This window comes from Falco punctatus, assembly GCF_963210335.1.
Source record: "Falco punctatus genome assembly, chromosome: 6".
NCBI classification, from domain to species: Eukaryota; Metazoa; Chordata; class Aves; order Falconiformes; family Falconidae; genus Falco; species Falco punctatus.
Window position 1 is genome coordinate 51624222 of NC_137585.1, and position 27691 is coordinate 51651912.

At 44.0% G+C, this 27691-nt stretch overlaps 1 protein-coding gene across 1 annotated transcript in view; it reads right to left on the reverse strand.

Annotated features, from left to right (window-relative positions):
• Positions 1 to 9411, reverse strand: part of NELL2 (neural EGFL like 2) — a 149109-nt gene extending 139698 nt beyond the window's left edge. Inside the window, exons 1-2 of the mRNA XM_080391327.1 lie at positions 9015 to 9411; positions 8690 to 8818 (exon numbers count right to left, since the gene is read on the reverse strand). Of these exons, the coding sequence (XP_080247453.1) occupies positions 8690 to 8818; positions 9015 to 9069 (184 nt within the window). The 5' untranslated portion in view covers positions 9070 to 9411. The remainder of the gene's footprint in view (positions 1 to 8689; positions 8819 to 9014) is intronic.
• Between the last annotated feature and the right edge of the window lie 18280 nt (positions 9412 to 27691).

The following is a 27691-nucleotide window of genomic DNA, read 5'->3' on the forward strand; positions in this document are numbered from 1 at the left end:
AATTCCACTAAAAAGAGTTCTCAGTTATGGATCGCTAGCAATATTGATTGTAATGGCTCCTTTGGAAACATTACAGTCTATCTCAGCAATGTTGTCGCTGCTACAAATACGTTAATCTGCTAAAATCCTTTTGAACACTGTCTTCAGAAGTGTTAGTCTACTCGTCCTTTTAGACCATGCCCATTGCTTTAGCACCTTGCAACAGCACAGAGTTGTGAGTAGCCTCCCAAGATGGCTCAACACAAAAGTCATTTTTCTAAGCTTGCATTTCTCTCTGAAGTCATCAGGATCGCACACCCCCAAAAAAGTGTGCAACAACAACAACAAAAAGGCAAACAATCACATAACAAATTATTTAACATAACAAGATTTTTTTGCTGTAAAATTCTTCCACGTTGAAAATGACTACAACATTTTTTTCCACCCAAACATTTAAAGAAAAGGGGGGAGGGGAGAAAAAAAATTATAAACCAGGAAATTTACTCCCTAAATGGGGGCCATGACTTAAGTAATATATTTGCTACAAGTTTGTAATTAAGTTTTTAAAGTTCAGTAACAGCTATCTGAAACATCTGAGTGAACACTCATAATGAGTATTTATCATGGAAAACATGACCAGGCAAAAAAATGAGAAGTCCCCTTTCTTATTATATTTCTTCTCAGCTTTTCTTGAGGAAAAAAAAAAAAACTTTTGGACAACAATAAGAGGGAAAAATTAGCATTTCTTAACTATTCAGATAAAATATAAAGGAATTTAGCCAAAATAGATGGACAGCAAAAATTCAATGAAAAATCATTTTTCACCGTGTCTTCAGCAGTGCAGGTAGGAGAATACAGCTGCTCTGTGAATCTGCACCTTGGCACACTACCAAATGGGACAAAATCTAGGGAAATGAAGAGTCACTACATGGAAGTACAGTTTCCCATGACAGCTATATAAAACTCCAGCTCTTATCCACTGGTTTTAAATAACTTTAAGAGCTCGGTTCCGTACCTCCCTTAAGACTCAGTGGAAGCAGTGAAGTTAACCATTCTTGGAGTTATTTTTCCAAGCCAGCACCCATACGCCCTGGAGGACACAGACTAGAAGAAAGAAGAACGTAAGCAAGGCGGGGATAGGGGAAACTTTTTCCCCACACCTTAACAGCAAACAGTAGGGGAAAAACAGTCATTACAACTGGTCTGGATGAAGGGATGTGTAGGAAATGCTGCTGTCTGTGAAACCTCACTGGAGCATGAACCACGCTGCAGTGGAGGGAAAAACCATAAAAAACCCATTAAGCTAGCTAGTCTCAGCCATGCTTCGTGACTACAGAACTATGTTCCAGCAAAAGCAATTATATAAGGCTAGCAAGACCTCGTTTTCCCACGTCACTACCCCTTGCTAATGCAATCCTCCCCCAGCAATATGGAAAGACGTGCTTGACAGCTACCCAGAAGAGTCACTGTCCCCCCTCTCAGGGCACACATGCTGCAGGTGCTGGATTCTCCCTGGCACGCAGGACAGATGCTGTCTTGCTGTCAAAATCCCATCTTTAACTTCAGCTGAGACCACTGCCCCCTGCTACGCTGCCAGGAGAGGCTGCCTGGTGAGCAGCCATCTGCACTTGACAGCTCCTGATGGGAATGTTGACATGGAGAGAGACCTTCTTGGCATCCACTCCTCTGACCATCCTGTCCCTTCTCACAGCACCAACCAGGGCCCTGCCCCAGGTCACCATCCTGACACTGTCTTCAGGGATTTTACTTCCATACATGCCCCAGAGCTGCACATCATACTCATCTTCAGCTTTCCAACAAATACACCAGGTTGAGCCCCGAGATATTACTAGCCTCACCCAAGGTTTCGTCCTTGCAGTATTTTAGAAGAGGCCTCATTGTAAATGTAGGAACAAGCAAATGCAATTCTGTTATTACTCAGTACAAAATCGTAAAATCATTTAGGTTGGAAAGGACCTTTAAGATCATCAAGTCCAACCATTAACCCAGGACAGCCAAGTCCATCACTAAACCATGTCCCTAAGCACCACATCTATGTGTTTTTTTAAACACTTCCAGGGATGGTGATACGAATTTTTGGGGCAATACTGAACATATAAACAGAACATGGTTATTTGAATTAACCTGAACAACCAAACATTCATTTAAAAAAGAAGTTTTAGAGAATCAGCATTGTCCCAGTAGAAAACAGACACCCAGGGACTTCAATTTATTGCAGATATTAGATGCAACCTGGCTGTGAAAACCACTGGGCCAAGCCCACAAGAACACAATAAAACACGACATTCCTCTAAATGGTGTCACACCCTCACTGCTTAACAAGTGCAGGTACTAATTCACTCCAAAGGCTGAAGTATCAGAGGCTACAGATATCAGCTGTCCCAACAAGCTCAGGCAAAGCCAGTGGAAGCCATGCTGCTTGGCACCATCTCCCAAGGAGATCTGGACAGGTAAGGTACAGCACCTACACCAGTAAGCGGGTATCATTTCTCTCCCCACACTGTAGCTTCTTCCAGAATCCATGCTTTTAAGAATTTAACAGACTGAAAAGTGACAAGAGCCCATATCAAGACACATGGCAATTGATGTGAGTACAAAAAAAAAAAATCAAAACCCGAAGGCAGTGGAGGGAATATTTAATTTCCTTTCCGTCTCCCTGAAAAGCCCACTATAGGAAGAGGGGGGTGGGGGGGTGGGGGGGGGAGAGAAAAAAAAAGAAAATTATTTTGTGTAAAACACCTTTTCTTGTGATGAACAATAACATAATTTTTAGAGATGTATGACAAACAACTTTATTGCTCTACACTTACACCTTTGTGATGCTTTATATGCCTACTACACACTACGAGCAACATTATTTGAAACTTTCAGTATTAAGACAGCTGCAATCCCCAAAAGCAATTGCAAGCCAAGTCTTCTATCATTCTTTAACATTATTTATATTATTAACACCAACCTTGCACTAATGACTACACACAGGGATTAGAAGCTTTTCCTCTCTGGAAACCTGAGAACCTTGGTACTTGCCACATATTAGGTCTCTTTCCATCTCTCACTCCTACCCTCTGCTGTGCTATTACAAGCATCAATCACAAGTCTGCAATATTTAAGTTTTTTCTTCCCATAACTTTTTCCCCTTCTATTTTGCAGACAAACTAGCATGGCAGTAGTTCGCAAGCAACCCAATCTCCAGCACTAGGTGTATTCATGATTATTCAGGAGTGTATGGTTATGCAGCGGGTAAGCGTGTCCTAGTTCTCCATGCATGGTAACTCTGCATGGTCTGGGATGGGAACCGGCTGCAGGACTCTCACATACTACCTTCTCCTTTCTTGGTCAGGCTCTTCAAGCAGCAGAAACTTCCCAAACACCTCCTCTCGCTACCACTGCTAAGAGGAGGAGGAGGAGGATACTGAATATTCTGCTCTTCTGGAGCGAGGAGAATGCCTTGCAGCCCCAGTCCCTGCTCTGCAGGCCCTGGCAGAAACAGCCCAGCTCTTTGGGGCTCTCCTTTAACATCCATCCTGGCTCCCCAGCAGCATCAATCACAACCTTGGCAGTGCCATACCACACAGTTACTGTTTGCATGGCCACAGAGGTGACTTCGGAATGTGCCAGAGGTGGAAAGGATGAGGGCAGCAGGCAAAAGCACAGGCTGTTGTTCCAGGTACACGAAGAATGTGGATCTCTGGCCACCATGCTTCAGAGAATAATTGGCTTTTCACTAGGCTTTTCTAACATTGAAAAACACTCCAGTACTTACTGAAATTAAACTCAGTTATTTCAGTCTTTCTGAAAACTAAGGATTGAGGGGTTTTGCTTTGTCTCTCTGAAAAATCCTGGCAATTTTTATTATCTACAGATGATCTCTATGCTGGAGGTCCCACATTTTGAGGATTCAGTGAGTCTGAGAGAAACCAGCTTGCTTCCAAGACAAAAAAAGCTGCAGATAGGTATTCACCCTGCAGTCAGCCATGCCAGTTGGCAACATTAGTATCCTCTCCCTAGCTGTCTGTTACTGCTCCTCTGGGAAACAAGAACAGCTGGAGAAAGTGGATTTTACAGGACTCTAATCCATGTCACTGCAGTCAGCAAGGTTCACTCCTGAAGCTGGCAAACTTCAGCATCAGCAGGCACGGGAACACTCGTATGATCTCTTGCTTTGGAAAAGTTGTGGGGACAGTAACCTCTAGCTCCCAGGCAGTGACAAGCAGCTGGGAACAGTAATATTTTCAGCAGGCTCAGCAGGAACCTGGAGAAAGCATCTGTCCATAGTTTCAATGACAGGTGGCAAGGAAAAAAGTGCATGTGAAGTGCATAGGCAATGTAAATCCTATTTCTAGGAGAGAAAGTTTACTCTCACCCCGTTTTAGAGGTTTATTTTTAGCTCCTTTATTTAGTAATGTCCAGAGATGATACCATGGGCCAAAACCAGTGATCTTTCCAAAGGAATGTAAGATATATAAGACCTATCTAGTAATACTGTCTTGCTAGCATTTTAAAATAATGGACTAATGAACCAGTCATGCAGCAATAGGTAATAAATCATTTACACCAAGGGGCCTGTTTTAGGGTTGGGTTTTTTCTACCAGCAGTTTATGCCAGCAAGCCCCAATTCAAAGAACAGTAGTGATGAGTCCTTTCATGGATCCCACTGACAAATTAGGTAATTTCTTTGGTGTTTTATAGCATATCTTGTTCACTATCAGAATATATATCTTGCCACTAGAACTGTCCCTCCTCATCAGAAATATCTAAATATTATTTATAACCATATTAAGGGTTACATATCCTAACTTGCAGACAAAAAGCTTATCCTCTGAATGAGTTCCAAGCTCTGCATTCAGATACACAAGCTCCCAAATTCTCATGACTGTCATGTCCTTTTTATCTTTTCCTTAAACCCATGTTCCTGTGCTTGTAACCATCTGACTGCACTCTTCTGCCTACCCTTTAGTCTCCTCTTTGAGGAGTATATACACCCTTTGATGGCCATATATTTTCCTTACATATCACTTGGCTTTCATTTTTGGTGCCTCTTCTCACTTGGTTTACAGTGTACCTTCCACCACTCTGCTGCTGGACGTGGTTGGAAGGTTTCTCCATTACTGCACGTATACTCTTTGGACAAAGATAGTCTGATATGTAGTATCTGCTCTCAACAGCAAGTGAGATCCAGAAAGGCTCTCAACAGCAAGTGAGATCCCAGTCCAAAGGGAGGAGGGAGGGGACAAAAAAATGACTGCCTAGAGGAGTGCCAGAGGAGACCAAGTTAATCTTGCAGCCATTATTTAGATTCTCACACCTCAGAAGACCATTTCCCATTGCAAGTTGAAATACCTAGCTTCACCGGAACCTTGCATGTGCTAAACATTAAGTCTCCTGAGCACAGACTTAAGCTGGATATGTCTGACCCATCCAAAACCTTCAGCCTCTTTTGTTGTGATTCTGCCTTTTCAAGTTTCCCTGCATATGCAATAAGTGGTCTTGCAGCAATAAGATTTTCATATTTTCACAGGAAAATGGCTACATTGACTTCCATCTCCACCAACCTCCTTGAATTGTATTAATGCAGTATATTTACAAAGAAAGAATTATACAAATAACAACCGGTGTTTTTCCAAAAGCCTCCTTCGGCTACATTAATTACACTTCAATCCACCCACCTGATTTGGGCTTTACCCTTCAGTGTCATCTCTGTTTTGCAAAGGGAAAACAAAGGTATTGAAAATGTCACTGACTTATGTAAAGTCACCAACAGAGGGAAGTTTGTAGGGTAGGTATTCTGACTTCTGCTCTGCTGCTCTGACCAGAAGAGGAATAATTTTCCTCTCAACATATTTTGACATAATAATATCTGCTGTTGGCTAGGAAGTGCTGCCAGATGTTCACATGTAGCAACACTAACATTTTGGAAGACTTCCTCCTGTTTTCTATTCATAATTGTATCTTCCCACGAGCTACACTGGAACATTTTACAATTACTTTGCAAATCACATTTCCAGAAAGAGAAGTCCCTGCAGCTAACTACAACCAGACTACAGTGGCATTCAGGTGCTACCACCCACTAACAAAGGAGCATCAGGCACCTAAAAGCTTCTGGATTCAAGACCGCAGCACCTAATCCTACTGCTGCCAGTGGGAAGAGTTCCGTTTCCCAGGTCTAATACTTTTTAAGACTGGTACAGTGAGAAAGCACACAGGTACAAAAAAGAAAGTCCAAGCGACTGCAAATTTTAAATGGCTATAATTATTTCCAAATCAGGACCTGTATAAGGAGCAATCTAAATGCTCTTGAATGGACTTTAACAGACTAAAACTACCTTCAGAGTGTAACTGCTTAGTGTGTTATATGGCCTAGAAATATAAAACCTTTGAAAAATCAATTATGCAAAAAAAGAATTTGTCAGAACACCCAATTAGATGCTAAAAACCTGTATTGACAATTGACGCTACATCTAATTAAGCAGTCAAAACTGACTTTTCACCTAAAAACAGAAAGAAAGAGACTATTCTTCTTTAGCTGTATGTACAATTTTCCCATCATATGTCTTTAATTGTCTGTTACCTGCTGGCAGTTCAACCTGCCACTTCCATAATTTCTTTCTAAAATAAAGAACAGCTTTTAGGCTTTCCGTATGTTTTAAGCATATGTGAAGTAAGGCTTTACACCAGTTGAGAATGTGGTCTATCAAAAAGAGGCAACATACTAAAATGTCATAAATATGTATATGGTATAAGAAAAGATTCAATATCTGAAGAAATCAAAAGGCAAAAGACCACAAGTTAAAGCTTCCAGAGTAAGTTCACAGATCATTTAAAGTCATTTGTGTCCTTTTCACAAAGTCATTTATGTCTAAGACTAAGGCTTTAGCTGGAACAAGGGAAAAACATAAGCAAAAACCAAATTTAAAGTCAGCACATACATATATTTGAAAGTCACACACTGCAAATACATAGAGGCATACATTGCAGCAATGTTCCTATGGTGTGAGCTCTAAGAGCAGAACAAAAATGACTAAGTGTTTCTTATGGGCTCTGAGTAAGGAAGGAAATTTCTCCATTTCTAAATGCAAGTTCGAAAATGAAAATGTCTGAAATTTTTTTGTCCCAACACTGGGAAAACAAGCAATAAAAGGTCTTGCTCTTACAAACCTTAATCCGTTTACCACTGAAGTCAAAGGGAGTTTTGACTTCCCCCTCACCCCAACCCATTATAGCACAATAGGACATCAACTCAGAACCATACTTTAAAAATTACAGCTGTTTTAGGACACAGATCCCACCCCTGCTGCCACACAAACGTGTTGCCATTTTAAGCTGGCACCCCCTCCACAGAGGTCTCTGCTCTGCAGCCACAAGCCCATCACTGATACTTAAAACCGCATGTGTCAGTGTTCCTGAACGCATAAGCCCATGTGCCTCCACATTACTGTCCATAGTGACACATGCTGGCTGTACCTGGGAAGAACACCGCTAGAAAGGTCACCTTAAAAAAAAAAAAAAGCCTTTGGCAACTATTAGCTTCTGATAAATTATCTCATTCATACAAACATGAAAAAGAAATTCCCTTTCCAGATCTTATCTCACTTGAATTACAACTCTTCTGTATGGGAAACAGCCTCTTGCCTGTTGCACTGGAAATGCTCTCAGATCAGAGCTGAAACTCCTAGCATGCCAAGGAGCCAGCAGTCAGGTCCCCCTATTTTAAAACTACAGGCTGATGCAGAGATTTGCTCTTGCCTCACCAGATGTTAAGCCATATTCCTTGCTCTTGGTTAGTCACGCTTCTAAGGAGCATTTCATCATCTCTCAAAGAAGAGATTCGCTCCTAAAGGCCATTTTTAGGCTTTTCATTTTTTTTTTAATTGATAGTTTTTTTCCTGAAAATGTTCTTGACTTGAAGTGTAACTCAAAAACACGCTGATGAGCGAGTGTAGGCAATGTAACCCATGACAATAAATTTAGCTAGCCATTAAGAGTTATCTTACAGTCCTTTATGAACTGCAATATAACGACATTTAATTATTTTTAATAAACCTCCTAAATGTATTTTTGAAAGACAGAACAAGACTAGTATTTTATTTCTATTCCCAATACGAACAAAATAACCAATCCCAAACACTAAAAAGACTTAAACTCATTCTTTGTTTCTCATGAGCATTACGACAGAGAAGCTCACATGGATCACTTTCCCATAGTGGGGAAAAAAAAAAAAGGGGGGGGGCATTCTTATTTCCAGCCATCCACCTTGCTCCTCCGAGGCACTTCATTTCAGCATTTTGCTGGATTCACATGAAACTTTCAGCAAGCGTTTCCTTAGCTGGAACGGGGGTATGTTTAGCGTTTCCCAAGTAAAGCTGAGGAGTGGGTGGTGCTATTATTCATCACCGCACCCCACGACTCACAAAACAAGCCATCTGCCATCCCCGTTCCTGCTGTACTTTAATTAAGCGTCTACCAGTCAAAGGGGGGGGGGGGGGGGAAAGAAAGAAAAAAAAAATCACAACAAAAAAGGGGGTGAGAGAGAAAAAAAGCGGGGGGGGGGGCGGGAGGGGGATGAGGAAGAGCGGCCAGGAAGCGAAGGGGAAGGACGCCGGGCGCTCCGGGAGCAGGCAGCCCCGCCGCTGCGGGGAGTGCGGCGCGGGGGCCGGAGCTGCGCGGGGCCGGCCGGGCGGGGCGGCCGTACCTGGGAAGAGGAAGGCTTTGCTCCCGTTGTGCAGCCCCGGCACCTGGCGCACGCCCTCCGCGGAGCCTCCCAGCTGTAGCTCGGACAGCACGTCGATCTGCAGCGAGGGGTCCACGCCAAAGCCTGCAACTGACCCAGAAAGTGCCGTTACCCCACCCGCCGACGCCGCAACTTTGTGAGACCAGCCCCCCCGGCCCCCCCCAACCCCGTCCCTGCCGCCGCCGCTCCCTGCACCTGCGGCCGCCCGGGGGCCGGGGCATCGCCGCCGCGAAGCTCCCCCGGCCCCGCTCCCGGTGCTCTCCCGGCGGGTCCGGCATCCGCCTACCTGGCCCCAGGCAGAGGAAAAGGCAGAGCGTGCTCAAACGGATGCCCGACTCCATGGCACACCGATGCGCTCAGTCCATAGTCCCCCTCCTCCGGCTGCTGCGGGTGAAAAACCTCCGGGGCAGAGGCTGGGTCCCTCCCCGCCTCTCACCGGGAGGAGCGGACCCCCTGCCGCCCCGCAGCGCGCATCACGGCGGGCGCCGCGCCGCCCCGCCGCCGTCCGGAGCACACAAAGGCGAGGGCGGGGGGCGGGCGGGCAGCGCAGCCCTGCGCCCGCGGGCAGACAATGGGGGCAGCCCGCCGGAGCCGGAGCCGCCGCCGCCGCCGTGCGAGCGAGGCCGCGGCAGCCGGGAGGCGGAGGCGGCGCGCCCGTGCCCCGCAGCTCCCCACCCCGCCGCCGCCAGGCGCAGCCCCTCGGCCCGAGAGCCGCCGCCGCAGCCTCCGCCCCGCTCCCGCGGGAGCGCCCGTCTCCTCCCCGCCGTCCAGCGGGGACAGCGGGGCCGGCGGGAGGGGCCGCCGGTTTATGCCGCGGCCGCAGGAGCCGCCCACCGCCTCCGCCGGGCCGGGCAGGGCTGGGCCGGGTGAAGGCACCGCCTCGCCGCCCCGTCCGTCGGAGGGGCGTCGGGCGCGGGGCCGCGGGGGACCCATCGTCGGGGGGCTCCGGGCGGGCCCGGCTCGCACAGCCGGGGGCGCCGCTGGGAAGTTCGAGGGGGCCGGGGGGTGGGGGGCGCCGGGCCGGGCCGGGCCGCCCCGCGGGAGGCAGCGGCTGGCAGGGCCGGGCGGCGCTTGCGGCGAGCCTCGGGGCGAACCCTCGGGGCGCTCCCGCCGCCGGGCCGGGCAGGGCCGCCTCAGCGCTTTGTTGTCCGCCCGCGTCGAAGTCGCCGCTTGAATTGCTGTCCCGGGGTGACGCCGTCCGGGCGCGGGCGAAACCTCAGCCTGAGCTCGGGGCACGGATAAAAATCATTCGGGGCGGGAAAGAGAAGCCAGGACGGTTCCCGCAGTTGACCAAGACGGGAGCGCGCGGAGCCAGCGCAGGGCTGTCACCGCAGGCTCCCGCTTGCCCGCTTGTGAAGGGCGATTTTCCACAGCGGTCCTGTCTGCGGCCGCTTGACAAACCCTGGACATTTCTGTGCCTTACTTTGTGTGCCTATAAAGGGGGCTAAGAATAGCCTTACTCTTCCCGTCCCTTTCATGGACTCCCAGCGTGCAAGGCAGAAATGTCTCGTTGCTGGTTTGTCAAGTTCTGTGGAATAAAGGATTGGGTACGTGCACGCCAGTAAGACCCTGATGTCAGCTGGTGATTGTTTATTTGCCTGCCCCAAATTCATCCTCTATGATCTTCACAAATAAAATCTTTACAAGTAACCTTTACAAATCTTTCCCAATTATTATTCAAAAAGCTACAAGGAAAAGATTCTTTTTCCTTTTTTTCTTTTCTTTCTTTTGAAGATGGTCATGGCAGTCAATAGTAAATCTCCTTTCCAAGCCAGATTAACCAACTGAGATCCTAAGCAACGTCCAAAGCAAACACCTTTCCCATAAGAAAAGAAGGAGAGAGGACTGTCTAAAGACAAAAGCAGGAAAATGCAATCCATCCCTCAGCCCAAATCCACAGTGCAGGTGTTAGAACGCAGTTCCAGTGTGCCACACCACCCTTGGAAGAGCCACAGGCTTCTTCTCCAGGTGGTGGAGCCAGTACAGCCCCATGAGTGGTGTTTCTACAGCCGCTTTGCATTGCAATCGGTCTGAAAACCAAAAAAATGAATCCTGCTGCTTGTACTCCCTGTGCAACTAACCGACCACACAGTGTTCCTGATGTTACATCTTGAATAGGCAGAGGGGACAGTGACATCCCACCCCCATCACAATCAGCCTAGCACTTCTTCTGCACCAAAGCTGTGTCTCCAGCCTCTTGGTGACACAGAACTGTGCTTCCAAACTCGTGAAGTCTGCTGGCTGCCAGAGCACTTTAACAAATGATGTGTTTCCTTGGGGGAGTTAATGGGCAGCAGCCACGTCAGTGATCATTTTCATGCTATTTCAGTCACATCGGTTACAGATAACTGAACCAGAAGCAATTAATTTGAGAAGAAATAGGTTCCAAATCTAGAGCAATAATGGCGCGTAACGAGCCCCACCGCCAGTTGAGTCAGGCACTCAAGTGAACAAACCAAAAGAGGGAAGCTTCTGCCTTGAATTCTTTGCATCTGCCAGCAGCCACTGACATTTTCCATTAGCTGGGGCTGCCAGAGTAGAGTAAGCGTGTAAATCAAGTGGAGTCCACCCCTTTGATAATCCATTTCTCTCTCAATAGATCTCTGGGGAGTCGCCACTCATCTTCATGTCGCATACATGAAAAGTCACTCAAAACACCATCCAACCTGCTTTATCTATTCCCTCTTATCTATATGGAGCCCAGGGCTGACATTATACACATTACACAGAGTTGTGTTTCTGCTATGTGAGATGTCAATAGTGACATAATTCAGCTAACCAAGAACTAACTGAACAGCAAAATGAGAATTTCTACCAATACAAGGCATATGATTTCGAAGATCATATCTTTCAAACAGTCAGCTAAACCCAATACATATTTCTACCCATGGTATCACTTTCTGATCACTCTAGAAACGCAGTTTCACAGTCTTCCTGGGCATGTCCTTTCTTAAATCTGGATGTTATGGAAATACCTAAAAGAAAATGTCTTTTATGCCTTCAGCTGTCTGAATGCTCTTCCCTTTGGTGGTGCTCTTCCCTTGTCTTTTAGCCAAAAGATCTACACATACTTCACACTGAGGCTCACCATAATCTGCTCCATACATGGCAAAGGGTGAGAGACCTAAGAACATGGTACTGCACATACATATCCACGATAACTATGCATCAGTGAAAGCACAATATTCCAGTGTTCCAGTGCTTTCTATATTAAGCAAGGTTTCTGTCTGTAGAAGTTCATTTCAGATATTAACCTCTACATCTCTCCACAATTTTCAAGGCTCTCCAGAGTCTAGATGTCCCAAAGATATGTTGTTTTGTTGGGGAGGGGAGGGTTGAGCTAAGATAGTTCTGATCCCTACAAACACTAGAGATGGGGTTACTCAAGGAAACATCTGTAGAAGACAAGGGTAATCTTTTACATTGGCTATGGGACTATTCCTGTGACTTTGTTTGGAATACCACCTGGTCATAGATATTACCACATCTACAGTGAAACAACCTTCTCTTCAAGAAACCTCTAGGCTGCAATGACATCTTGTAATTCCACAGCAATGGACATGTTAACGGCATGACACATACAGTTTGTCCAAGTATGCGTGAAAAGGCTTTCTAAGGAGCTGACCTTGGATGAGACCACCAGCTCTCCTGGCAAGGGGAATGGCCCTGGCAGTGATGTCCCTGCCTGATGGGCTTTGATCACATTAGCAGCAGCATACTGTGCAACTGTATGTTCTGTAATACAACTGACTTATAAACAAACAGTCTTCTGGTCATCAATGTTCAATTTCAAAGAGATTTTTGCATTAAATAAATATGATATCAACATCCTCCCATCAACAAAACCCCTGTTAGATCCTAAAAAATAAGTAGGTCTGGTCTTCTGAATAACAACTAATATTCACAACGATTTTCATGCCAAATGAAGAGTTAAGGGATGTGTTACAAGCTCCAAATTCATGAATGATTTCATTGCAAAGGGAATCTCATATTAATTACACTCATATTAATTATATGCTAATAAACTGAACAGAGTAAAGCCCTTAAAGCATGCAGATGACAATCCTGCACTGAGAAAGCACTACCTCTCTTACTGCAGCTTATCTGGGTCTATTTATTTTTAAAGAAAAACATGAATATTTTATTCACAGTAGTTTAATCCATGTATTCCTATGCCTTAACCTGGAGAGTCCATGTCAATTTAAGAAACACATAAGGAATTGTCACTGACCTACTTATAAAACACTGATGCAACTTTTTTTGCCTGGGAGTATAGAAAACAGTCTTCCTTATACTGCAGAACATACATAGTTGTTTAATCAACATTATAGTGCTTTAATGCAGTATTTATACAGAGAAATATTTGTAAAACATGATGTTACATAATTAATAATTTTTGGAGTGAAACAAGGAGAATAGTCTGTTGTCATACAGAAGCAGCTTTTTAATTGGAGTAAATTTGATATTGCTGAGGCTGAGGGCCCTTATTAGTTACAGTCAGGGAAAATGCAGGTAAATTATGCTATAGCGGTTTATGTTAATATGCTTCAATGTGGACTTCTGTCTGCACCGTTGGACCATTATGATCCAGGTTTTCCATCTATGAAAACAGTTGTGTGTAAAAATCATACAATTATTGTATGATGTGTAAAATGCCTTGTGGGACTAAGGTGAGATGTTGTATCGTGTAAAATGCCATGTGGGACTAAGGTGAGACCACCAAACTCATTTTCACTTGTTTTCTAAATGATGGCTTCAACAGCAAGGAACAAAGCTCAGATGTTGTTCTTGAATAAACTTCAGGTGTTTGTTAGATAGCTTTTCCTTGCCAGCTTCCTGACCAGATCTGGGAACTTCTTTTGCAGCACCCTCTCCCTCCAGCACATACACACCTCTGTCTGTTTCTGTAAAGCAGGTGATTTACCTTTGCTGCTTCGTTAGCCTCCTCACCGCTCCCCCCTTGAGCAGCCTTCTCTTTCTGATTCCCCAAATGCTGTCTGCCCCTTAGCAGCTTTCTCTCACGCAGGTGCTTTCTCTTTCCCCCTTTCTCACACACAAAGGTGCATGCACACCTGCTCCTTTGCTCATCTTCTTTTTGCAATTTGTCAGTCTTGCAGCCTCCCCTAGGTGGGAGCTGCTATCCGTATTGGCATCTTGCACGTTGCAGGTTTCCCCTCTCAGAAATGCACTCAGCCTTCCTGACCAGGAAAGCCTCGGAGAACTAACTTGGGATTTAGATACAGCACTTGGCAAAGACCCAGCAGAGACTGTCAAACTGACTAAGCTACACACCCAACCGTGACAGTACCAGCCCTGTTAAAAAGTCCTGGCATCAAAGGCACTCCTCTCTAGCGCACATCAGCTGAGGAGACGTCACCCATTTTAGTTACAGTTATAAATGTTTCATACAGATTTGATATCGCCCCACTTGTAATTGCAAAAATTACTTACCGTCAGAAAACAGTGCTGTGAAACAAAGGCTGTAGCTATTTACGGAACACACTTTATATCTTTTAAAGTTTCATGTCTTCCTGGGTTTTTATACCATCTTCACTTGGGGATACTTCACATCTTGTGCCCGAGGTTGCAGCTTTGGCAAGTGGAGGGGTGCAGCCAGCAGTGGAGAAGCAGCACCAGGAGCGGTGGAAATCACGATGCTGTTGTTATGGCCACATTCTTCTGAGCACAGCAAGAGACATGGACCCAATTACATCAATGAGAGGTAGAGACTAAGGTATTTTTCAGAAGTTTTCCCAAAGATTCTTGTTTGATTCAAGAGCAAGGAGGAAAGGCTGGAACTGGAGGCTGTGCTCTCTTTTTCCCAAATTTGAACTTAGAATCTTTGGAGTTGCAAGGTGCCCACATTAACCTCCCTTGTGTTTTTTTTATACTAGCTTTATTTTCTTCCACCAAGAGGGTGCACGTCCCTTTGATGTAAGGTAGAAGTGATAGACTGCCCCGCTGGCAGTCTTCACACGTTATGATGCCTGAAAATGTCTTTTCACATAAAATGTCAGCTAGCAGTGTTGCCATTGTGTTTGGCGCATGGAACCGTATGAAGTAGGAAGAGGATAGTTCATGATCAGGATTTAATTATCTCAGTTCTGTCAGTCCAGACAGCAATATCAATTAGGCAAGATTAGAGTTAAATTACCTTGACCTAAGTGCGCTCTGTTTTGATCATTTTGCCATCTGAAGTATTATCCCCTATTAAAAAATGGATCAGCATATCCATCACAAATATTTATGATAACAAAGCTGGCATGACAAGACTTTAATCTGTTTTACTCTTGCAATAATGAAAAAAATCTACGCAGCCCTCACTGGAGCCAGACCCTGGCTGGAGTATGAGTCCCTGAAGGAAGGTGGGTACAATTATTTTCTACCACCTGATGTAACATGGTAATTCCATCTGCAAGTACAACAGTGGAGAGAGGACTTCTGGTAGTGGAAGACTTTACTGTAGAAAACACAGGCTAACCAAAATGTAGTAGCTGAGAATCAAATCAGAATAGACGCATACTTGACAGCAGAATTTGTTAATGTTTGCAAGAGACTCTATGAATTCCTCAGGCTTTTTCATTAAAAGCAGATGCCATTTTAGAGAATATGCTGTTCTTACAGGTTTGACACAGACGTTAGGGGGTGACATTTACTGCTTGCTGTGGTGGTTGGAGTCAGTGGAGGGATTCCAGGCAACTCTGGATCAGGGACCAGATCCAGACCCTGTCCCCAGACCTTGCTCACTTGGGAAGAACAACAGATGCTTGTAGTACTGGGCGCCGCCTTCCTTCTCATGTGCGCTAGCTGCCATACCAACAAACTTCCCAAATCCAGCACAGATAATTTCAAAGAAATCCAGTCTGCCTGGTGTGTCATGAGTGGGACCGCAGTGGAACAGAATATTAATACCTGTCATGCATCCATTTAGTTTTCTGTTGAGCAAAGACAGATTTTGGCTTTTGCATTGTAGAGAGGGAAGGGGAAATAATTTAAAACATGCTTGTAACCTCAAAGGTACATTTTACAATTAAACAGTTCCTAGTATAGTCTAATTACTTCTGTAATATCAGGAGAGAAAGTATCACGGGATCTCTTACGTTGCCTGACAAATAATAGGCTTTTCAAACTTGCTTTGTACCATTTTCATACCCAAAGGCGTATTTATTGGGCAAACTGGAATAGTGTCTATGATTCTATCAGTCCATCAGATAATTAAGAAGGTCTTCAAGTAGTGTAGCATTGGGTAGTAGCATTAACATGTCATCAAAGTCTGAATCTTAAAGGACCTTGGATTTCTACTGCTTAGAGAGAAAAATGTAGAAGGGAACAACCTGGGTGGTGAGAGACCTGTCTACACTTTGGTGCACACACCTAAGCCGTGTCAGCCTCATCTGCTGGGAGATCTGTAAAGGCTTGTTAGCCCAGCTGCTGTGGTGTTGGGACAGGGTGGGTGGCTTCTGGACCCAAGGAAGCAAGTTGGAACAGTGCTGCGCTCTGGCATGGCAACGTCTGGGCATTTCTGAACCCTGCTTCACTGCAGAGACTAAACATGTCCAGTGTCAGTCTCATCAAACCTTCCTGCAGTTGAAGGGAGACCTGACTTGCATCACCAAGAAGAAGGAATGCATGCTGCACGTTGGCCCATGCTCCATTGGGTTGGTCCTACAGATGCAACAAAAGAAACCCCAATTCCAAAGAGCCAGAACCAACAGTCTGGTAATAAAGTAGATCAGCAATTCAAGAGTGTAAATATATGACATGTATTTTATATCTTGTATCATTTAGGTATTGCTTTTTAAGCCACAAAATTCAAATTTTCCATTAATTAGTATAGCAACATCATTACTGAACATGATACTAACTAATTCCATTATTTGCTTTTTCAAATACACAGAAGGAAGAGGAAGATTTTGGCCCATATTTGCTTAAAAATTTGCATCTATAGACGAATTCTAACACACATTTTAGATCCCACTCCTCGTCCCCTTAATAGCAAAAATGCACACAGGGCTAGGAGGATCAAGTTCAAGTACCTGCTTTATCTGATTACAACACTTGCTTTATTCTGTCTTATCTCTATTGCTAGTGAGCACCCAACTCTTGAGTTATTTCTAGCAGAAAATTATTTCACCATAGAATGCTTGATTATTCCTAATCCAAGTGGTCTGTTTTTCAAAAGTCTGAGTACTAGACATTTCTCATGAACGCCACTTGCAGTTTTACTCATTACTTGTTCAAGCACATGTAAAGCTAGAGATCCTGTATTTTAACATACCTGCTTGGTGATGGGAGTTAATGGGGACAGATGGCATTCAATAGCTTCAGTACATAACCACTGATGGAAAAACCATTTTGGAAGCTGGGAGTTCCTTGTATTCTTGGTTTTGAATTCAAAAAACAGTGTAATCTTGAGAAATAAATTAAACACCTAAAATAAGATCAGCGGTTTCTTCTTGGATGAGGAGGAGGATTCAGGAGCTGGGCATGCTAAATCACAGGTGTGTAAATAACAGAAATGTACAGAGATACATGAGGGGACGGTTACTCATGGTTGAGAAACCCGGATCGAGCTGGGAAGAAATGAAGCAACTGTGAATAAGTAATTTCTATTAGAAGGGAAAATCAAAATACATTCAATGATGATCAGGGTTTTTTTTAGAGGAGGATAACAATAGGAGTTAAAGTATGCCACCTAAACCACTGAGGGGAACTCAGGGTGTGTAGCAGAAACTGACTGTTAGCACACAAATTCTAGATCCTAGAAAAACAAATCCAGTGCTGTAAATCCACCACCTACCTGTGGACCAAAATGATTAATAAGAAATACTATGTGTAATGGAGTTCATTAGCTTAGTAACAACAGGGTTTGGTTCAGAGAGTATGGTCCCAAGTACAGTAATTACAATGAGAATAATTACTATAACCCTATTTACATGAGCATTTCCCTTGAAGCGGACAGAATTACAAGTATAAGTGAATGGAAACATAATCAGGCTAAATAATTTAAGCAAAATATCAGCACTTTTAAAAATAAAATATCAGCATTTAAAACAGGGCTTTTTCTTCCAGAGAAATAATTATTTTAAAAAAATGTGATTCATAACTTTAGAGTGGAAGCTATTTATAACCTGTGCTTTAGCAGATCTTCACAGTTCAGAACAAAGAAACAAGGGAAGGCACAGGATAATTAAATGGTAAAATTCAAAGATTAATTTTGAGCCCCAAAGCATCTTTCAGGAATGGATACCCGGTTAAAGTAATGCAAACAAAATGGAAGCTTTTACAGGCAAGATACAATTCATACAGTAAGACAAAGCTCAGAAAGTACTCAAAAACAAACGTGTGATGACAAATAAGTGATGCAAGTAAATCACTTATGGAAAGCTGACTATTATACAGAGGCTTACTAGACTACTAAGTGTAAAGGAAGAAAGCACATGGTGAAGAAAAGATTGCAGTGAAGGTAGATGATTTGTTTGCGTGTCAGAAAAGAAGGGCTGGGGTTGAATCCTTACCCTGAAGTTACATGTAATGATGTGAAAGTGCTGTTGGATAAAAGATATTAAAAAAATCAGTGGTGTAACAACTCCAGAAATGTATGTTCTAATAATTCATGGTACCAAATGGAATTCATCTGAGATTCTGTGGAAATCCTAAGAATGAAGCACAATTTCAGCCTACCATAATTTATCATTGAAGATGTGTAATTCATCATTAAAACAACCACTCTGCTGGATAACTGGAAAATGGCCAACACCATAGCAATCTTAAAACAGCTCTTAAGACTGACCCTCAGAACTGAAATCTAGAGACTTGTAATGCATTAACAGGGAAAATAGTCGAGAAAATCATTTAAAATTGTTATAAAACACCTACAGGTGATGTGTAGGAGAGAGAGAAAAAATCAGGATGAATAAATTGCAAGTCAGCACAGATCAGCAGAGATAAATTGATATACTTATCAGTGAGGGTAAATTGTGCTTTCCTAACCTGTTCAAATGTTATAAAGAGTTAGCAAAATATTGACTAAAAGAATCACAGGATATGCATTTACAGAGACATTTGATAATATCATTCACATGAGGCTTTTAAGGAAACTCAGTAACCCTTGGGCAGGAGATAAGGTCTTTGTTACAGGTTAAAGAGAGAGAAAAGGATGAGGGTGAATGGCAGATGATTGAGATGAAAAGGTGGCAAGAGTGTGATGCCACAGGGACTGTACCAGAGGATCACTGCTGGGATTAATTCCACTCTTTCTCCGGCCCCATCTATTTATTAATGACCAAGAAGAGAGGAAATACAATGAGATGGCAAAACTGCTGACAACACAAAGCTGTTAAATTAGATAAAACTAAGGTGCCTGTAAATAACTCTTGGGACTTGTTGCAAAGCTAGCAACAGGGAAGGAAATGATGTTCAGCATAAGCAACTGCAGAGGTATGGCCATAAAACAAACTGCTTAACCTGCTTATACTCATTAATGGGGCCTGAACGAATTATGGGAGAGCCTTGCTGATTTGCATTTGGAAGAGCAGAACTACTACATTTTGTTGCTTATTTACAACTAGAGGGATTATTTTAAAATAGCAGATAGTACAAAGTGTCTTCTGTTCAACTGTTTGAATTGTTTGAGTTTCATTTTACCTGAACCCTTCCTAATCTCTGAGTAGTTCTCAATACATACAGTGACATACCACCGCTGAGAAGGGCAGTGTCTGCTTCTCTCTTCATAGCTGAGAAATCTTGGCAAGCAGATGGCTCTGAACGGTGGGGCCAGCTAAGCAGTCTGTCATAGCCTTATTCCTTCACCCAGTCTTAGAGCCAGAGGACTCCTGCTGCGGGAGCTTTTATATCTCTTCATAAAAAAGACCGACGACATGCTAAAGATAGCCTCTGCTTACATGGGGCGAGCCAAACTGTGCACAGAGGAAAATGAACAGCCTGTCCTTATTGCAAGATATTTTTTCACAGATTACAGTACTGATGGGAGGGCGGTTGCTGACAGCTCCCATTGGCCAATGCACTGAAGAATTTCCTTCCCTTCATCTGCCCCCATATGGGTCCAGAAAACACGAAAGGCAAAAGGAAGAGGAGGAAAATGCCAGGGTTGCACTGAAAACCTTACATGGGGCTCAAGCCTCTTTTTTTGCCTGCAGTGATGTAAACGTGGAGTAGGTCATCAAGTCCAGCAAAGAGATGCTTCAGCAATAGGGCTACGGGAGACAGAAACATCTGGATGGACCAGCACTTGGGTACTGACCTGTCATTGCCAGTGACCCACAAAGTGGATGCTGCTGGCATCTCCACCACTCCTGCTCAGCCCAGTGGGTCAATTCATCACTGAGCACATGAAGAGGATCAGCTGAGAGGGACAGGCCGATTTCCCAGGGCTGTGAGAAGATTCTGCATGCTTGCCTTAATATCCTACTGTAGCCAATCTCTAATGAATGAAAGGAAGCAAACGTTTCCCCTTCCCCCATAATGAAGTTATACATCAGCAGAAAGGGGAACTCACTTCTTCACCTCTTCAGGTGACTGGAATATCCCTTAGAGGATGGGAATAACTCGATAAGGACAGCATAAACGCAGAACAGCAAATCTTGTGTGAAAGCTTGGGGGGAGGGAGGAGAATAAAGGGCACACGACAGAGAAATGGTAATCACTGCTACCCCGTCCAACCTTTCCTATTTGTACGTACCTGCCTTTCTCTGCATTTGTTTCAGTTTAAAGCATTTTTTTAATACAAGTGAGCAGAAACACAGATGGCCTTCTGAGCCAAGTATGTTTTACCCTGCTACTAATTCCTTCCCAACTCTGCTGCAAATTCTCGCCAGGTACATTTTGGAGCATCATTAGCTGTTTTCATAGCCATATAGCTCAGAGGGGCTCGTGGCCATCCTATGGTCAATCAGTTTGTTCATCTCCCCTTCCTCCAGTTCATGAACCCCTTTCCTACAGCAAAAGCTCTGGTGATTAGTCTTCAAGGACATGATTTTGCACTTTGGATTATTAGATTTCATGCTGTTTCTATTCTGCTGTTCCACAAGGTCATCTAATTTTCCTGCATAATAATCAAGTCTTCCACCAGTCTGTATTAGCTAGCTGTACGTACCGGCTTTGTGTCATCTGCAGATTTTGTAAGCGCACATCTAGTGCTTGCACCAAGGTCACAAAGGAAAACATCAAACCAGACTGGGCCCAAGGCTGCCCTCACAAGACACGTGACTATTGCTCTCTAGTCCCGTAATACAGCAGCCTCCTCTGTTCTACAATGTCAGAATTAATCCTCTGTTGTCTCTTACTCAAATATTAGTTCCTTTGAGGCACACCCTGTCTCAAGTCTTTCTTATATCTAGATAGATTCAGTTCACTTTTTATTTGCTTTTTCATCCATATTTATTCCCTAAAATCTTTTCTGGGGTTCATACAGGACAAAATCCAACTGAGCTGTGATTATCTCCCTCCTCCACTCCTTTTTTTGTTTTTTTTCTTTCTTTTGCTCAAGCCATGAAGCAGCATGTTTCTCTCTAGAGATGGCAGGGGGAAAGGTGCCAGCAAAGAACAAGTACTCTGCCAGCATCTCCTGGGGAGCAAAGGAGCTGCTGAGCAGGTGAAGTATCAAGATAGAGAGAAGTAATGTCTGGGGCATCACCCAGTCCTAGTTACTGTGTTGGGGGTTTTTTTTCCACTAAATCTGTAATAGGTTTAACAAACATGCAGGTACAATAGTACTGAGAACATTTCTTTCAAAGAGCCTGAGAGACTCCTAATGAAGGGAAAGAGTGTTCAGAAAAATCTCCCTGTACTGGCAAGGACTCCATATAGATCCTAGCTGTCCTTGCAGCTTTTCCAAAATGAATGCTGGGGCATGGAGGGGGGGGGTCTTGGGAAGGGCAGGGCTGAAGGCCAGGCCAGGCCAGAGGCAGGGTAAAACGGCAGCCTGAGAATGGACTTAGGGAGCAGAGAGGGCAGAATGGCTGAGCCTTGGCAACAGATATGTTCATCCATCAAAAAATGAGCAGGAACAGCTCAAAGGGACCAGCTCCTGCATCCATCGACTCATCCACTGGATGAGGGAGTCAACTGGGTTGCCTCTCGTATACATGTGCAGGGCTCTACCAGTGCAGGATTGGTGTAGTTTTAAACATATATGCAGCTGCCTTAGTTTCTATAGAGCAGGAAATCATTAGCTCTCCGGGCCCCTCGCTACCCCATTATATGTGCCAGCCTGGCAGTCAGCAAACACTCCTCACCTCTCCCAACGCAGCGGTGGAGGGGAAGCTGTGGTCGGGATTACTGCCAGTAAATCGTTTGAAGTGTTTGCCCCGCTCGTGGCAGATTGCTCAGGTTTCCCCTCTCAATATGTTTAAGCCTTACAATAAAACTTCTGTTTGCTTAAGGCCATCTGCCCAACTCGCAGTTTGGGAGTGGGGAAGTGGCGCTCCTTGCCCAGACTGGAACCGCGTTTCCCACATTTCAGAGTAGGCGATGAAACCAGCCTTACTTCAGGTTTTTTCTAAAGACAGCTCATAACTGGATGAGGCTTTCAAGCTGCCAGTCAGTGCTGGGTGGAAGGGCTGCATGAGATCTATGTTTGCTTTTCCACAGTCATACGCCTTGGCAGTGGGGTGGGTTAGCTCGCTGCCAGCACTGCACTGGTGCAGCTCAGCAGTGCCTGCTCCAGAGCTGGCTCCCACCCAGTCAGGCAGAGCTGCTTCACACCTGACCGCAACATACTGTGCAAACGCCCCTGCTGTTTTGCGTTTGCCTCAGGAAAGGATGACTTCCATCACCCTGCCATCCTCATTCACATCCCAGTGCCATCCCCTACCCAGATCCTGGGAATGGGATTCATTTACTGTTTGGCCATACCTGGATTAACCTTTCATTTCTATCTGTCAGTCAGCAGTTCCTGCACTTCTTGCCTTCTTGTTCGCTTTTCATTTCAGAGGATATAGTATCTCCTACTATTTGTTTTAATTTTCTTCATGAGGTGCAGCTCAGCAAGGCTTTTGAATGTTTTTGGATTATCTCTGCATTTTCTGACCTTTGAGACCTAGCTCTCTTAACTGTCAGCTCCTTTTCCGCTAGAGGCAGGTTTCTTCTCACTCTTAAACACTTTCTGTGTGGGTGCTTATTTTTGCCAGGCGGGTCAAGTTTGCTTTCCTACCATTTTCCCCTTATGCCTGCAATACACAAGAAAACTCTTAAATAATACACACTTCTGACTCAAATTAACTCCAAGTCTCCATCACATTAAAATTCTTGAGCTCCTCCACTGAGCCTTATTTCACACACACACACACAAATTGCTATTCGGCATCCAAGACCTTAGTTACAGACTCGCTTTAACTAGTTTATAATCACCTGATCATAGATTATTTTTGACAGCCAGTTTTGACCCTTTGTAACTCTGTAAGGATTTGAGTTTAAAGCAGGATCATCTCTGGTTGATATCATAACCCTGTAGCAGAACATGCAGACCTTCTCATCCAAGAATACCAGCACTTTACAATTACTGGTAGTATAACTTTTCAATCTATATATACAAGTTAAAAACTCCTACAGACATAATTCTTCCATCATCTTACAGAGATCTCCACCCGTATCCACAGCTGAGCCTGGGGAGATCCACAACAGATGGCTCTGACAGAAACATATTTTCTACTCTGTGCCTTCTGTTCATCAGAAAGCTTCTGTTCCTGTACCTCTTATTCCCACCATAAAGCCTGCACAACTTACTAACACCTTTTCTTGCCCTTCATGATTATGCAGTTCCCCATAAAAAGCCTAAAAAAACAGAGAAGTTTTGATGGCTATCTCAGCAGCACTGATATTTTACTTTGACTCTTGGGAGGTTTGCTGTTTTTCTGAAGGCTGCAGCTAGCAGCAAGCAATTGCATGAGACCATCGGCTTTCATTAAAGGAAAAGAAAAGCATTTGTCACTCATTCATAGTCAAAAGCTTGAAAATATGACTCAGATGCACCTAAATACTCTGAAGCAAAAAAGGAAATTAGGAGATACTTGAAATTATTTTTTTAAAAAAATCCCAATGTAATCAACATCAACAGTTTTGGAATCTGAACCACAGGTTTTGAGCATTGAACTTGGTGGCAAGGCTGTGCTAAATGGAGGGAGAGCCAACTGGAGCCAGCTCAATGCCTGTGTGTGCTGCAGAAAGGGAAAGGGGAACCCGCGCACGGAACGGACTTGCAGAATCACAATTCCTGTATTAAAATTGCAAATGTCCTTCTATCATTGCCACCAGGAACTGAGGTAAAGCAGATTTCACAACTTGAAAGTCTTCTCAAGCAGTCAGGGGAAGTGGTACAGAACATAGTTTCATATGTAATAGACTTTAAAATATTTTATTACAGATGCAATGATGTAGAAAATGGTTTAATCAACTACTATACGCTCCTTATCTAGGGAATGCTTACCATACTGTTCAGATACTTTGAATAAGCAACATGGACCTCGTCATCCTAATAGTGAAAGCAAATATATAGTAGAAGGAAAACCGTTCTTCCCTTGATCTCAAAGCTCTCTGTGATACATTGCATTTGGAGGCAGTAAAGGCAATACAAAAGTTGCACTGTTCACTTTTGTGTGCATTAAATAACTCTGAATAAAATCCATTAGAAAAAGAGACATTAGCATATAGTGGGTGTTGCAAGAGAAGCGTGTGAACTTCTGACAATTAAATGAATTACACAAATAGATTTTTAAAACCCTGGCAACTATGGAAGAGCTTATCCAAACACATAGCAGTAACAGTCTTCCTCTAATTTCTGACCTGATTTTGAAAATGTACTTTCTGTCTTTTGTTTCCTGCTTTTTTATTGTTTTTCCCATCCTTGGATGTTAATAATACACTTGTGTCGTTTTTCAGCTGGATGTAGAGACCATGTGGATGCCATCTCATCTTACTGTTCACAAGGTTATCGTAAATAAAACAACACAGAACATTAATAAGGAGCAGAATAACACATAATGCAATTTTGAAGAATTCATACCACTGTTACTCATCTTCTGTGACCATTTAATAGAGGAGGTGTCTGAAAGGACAGATGGGAATTGAAAGCAATGCACTTGGAAGAAAATGGAGATTACAACTATCCCTCCAATAATTTGAAACTGATTCTCAGGCTTCTTCAAAACTAAATGCAGAGCTCAAGGTCAGAAAATACATTACTTAGAATAAACCATTAGAATGCAGAACAGCCCCATAGCAGATTTTGCTGTCTGCAGCTATCCTGCATTTGTCTTCATCAGTAGCGGAGTATTCAGGTTACTGCAAGTGTCTTGGAGTACAGGGCTCAAGTAGTTTATTGATTGCAATGTACAAGTAGCTATGCAATGGTAACAAAACTGCAAATGCCTTGTCCACCACACACTGGGTCGCATGTACCGTTGCTGATGGATTCTGTAGGTCTGCCCTGCTGTTTGGTAAGACACATCTGTAAATACTGGCCAACAATACAGTGGGGAAATGTTTCCATGACAATAAGCATCACTCCTTTCGCTCCCCCACCCCGCTCCCGCTTCTTCCTATCTCCTCCTGGCTTGCATTCATGATAGATTGCTCTGCAACAGATCAGTAGCACACTGAAGATGCTTTTGGATACTAGTTTATGAGACATGATAACTCTGCTCTCTGGCTGACATGCTGTGGGGGAGGTAAGCGACCACAGGGGATCTCTAGTCCTCTTGGAGAAAGTAGCCAAGATAAAACCACTGTAATGGTTGAACACAGAAAAGTGGGAAGTGAACTTCTAGCGCTCCAACTCGTAATTATCCCATACTTCAGTATCATTCAGAATACCATTTTTTAACAGCTTACTACGCAGCCTTGCTTTCTCCAGAATCCTTACTGCGTTCTGGTTTTAGGAGAGAAACTTGTCTTCTTTTGGATTGCTCAGCACATTTCTGTCTTCTGCTGATCTGTCATCTGTGTTTTTGACCAGCAGTAGTCTCTTTCTTACAGCTCCGCACAAGCAGATGGCAGATCTAAAGTTTCAGCTGCCCCCGAATTGCATCATCTCCTGTGGGAGAGGGATAGACTGGGAGAGAATTTGCATTCCCGCTGCTGTTGCTTGTACGAAGCGAGCAGCGGCTTCCTTGGCAGAGGGTCTCTGCTAGCAGTGAGACACCCTGACACTGAACGTAGAAAAGGGGATAGGCAGCTGCAGCTGCAGCAGCTTTTCTAGGTCTACTCTTCCCTTTTTAACAAGATGCAGCGCTGCATATTGACCAGAAGCATAAGGGAAAGGCAAGTCAGGGATGCATTTTGCTCAGTGTTAAGTCTCCTCACACACTGGACCAGCGGCGCTGCCTCCCCACCTCCCCTCCCCCCTGCTGTGTCACTGCCTTGCAGCCCCGGGCCCAGTTGCTCCACTCCTCCTTGCGAGGGAGGTACAGAGAGACAGCGCCCGTACTGGGAGCCTTGTCACGGCAGCTCCAGGGGGGTGCAAAGGGGAGGGAGGGAGAGCGCAGGCAGGCTGAAGGTGCCCTGTGTCCCTTTCAGCAAGGAGAAGGTGGCAGACCCCATCTGGGCTGTTTAAAGAAACCAGAGGAGCACTGCTCTGGGATTAAGCAAAGCAGCCAGATGGGATGCCAGGGCTCTCTGCTACTGCTTGACCCAGATTAACTTTTTGCCACATTTCAACCTCCCCTCATGCCCTGGGAAGTAGCTGCCTTTATTGTTTAGACTTGGGTTTTTTAAAGGCGGAAAGTGAAAGATGGCCAGATGCACTGCCAGCCACATCAATCACTTCTTTCAATGCTGCTGCTCACAATCGCATGTCTTGACCACAGTAGCCTGTTGGGCCACCTAGGTGCAGGTGGACTTCTGGATTAGTAGAGTATTCATACAATTCAGGGTCCAGAAAAGTGTTGATTTCCAGTAAAAAGACCCCAAAATGTGAGGTCTTGAGTATCCCGAGCTGTTACAGGGGCATGTAAATTATTTTGTGCCTCTAATCCATTTTCTCCTAAGTAACTCCAGGACTCATTTCTGGCACTCAGGTGGGATGAGCACCAAAGGATGCAGCTGGTTTATGAGTCTCTGATATTAGCTGGTGTGCAGCAGCTTCTCTGAATATGAAGGATTATTCTTATTTTTCCTCTTCCTCTCCTTCTTCTTGTTCTTCTCCTTATCCTTACCATTATTATTATTATTATTATTATTATTATTATTATTATTATCATCATCATCCTGCTCCTCCTCCTCCTCCTTCTTCTTATTCTTATTCTTCCTTCTCCTCTTCTTCATATGTAAGATCATATTCATACACATTCTTGGTGAGCTTTAAAATTTCAGCCTTGATGCCCCAGTACTTCATCAGACTAGCTTTATCAATCATGTTTCTTTCCAAATATGGCCCACTAAGAGAGCTCTAGAAAGGAGCCAAACCCAGAACAGGCACATAAAAGTCTAAAAAGAGAGAGACTCGAGAGGTACTGAGCAGAATAGCAGCAGACCATAATGCCAAGGAAAACAAAAATACTCAAAAATCAGTTGAGTTTGGAGGACATGCCTAACTTACCCATTTCTTGCAACTACTGAATAGCTCACTCTGTAAAAAAGCAAAAATCAAGTCATGCTCCTAGAAACCAGTGGGTGTGAAGAGCAGAACCCTACTGTCATTCTGTATAGCAGTTACAGTGAAGAAAGCAGTTACTGAAATAAATATGGGGCCGTATCCTGCTGGTCTTATTTATTTTGGCAGTCTCATGAAAGCTGATGGTTCATGTGAATAAATGAGAAGGATTTAGCTGGAGGTGACAGCAGGTAAGCCCTCAAGCAATGGGAGAATGGAAGTGAGACTGCCCAAGATTAGAAATCTAATGCTCTCCATAGATTAATCTAAATAGGGAAGACTGAAGATGTGTGTTCAGCCTACTGTACAGCAATCCATCATTAAAAATAGAAGAGGCAGAGACGAAAAATATGATG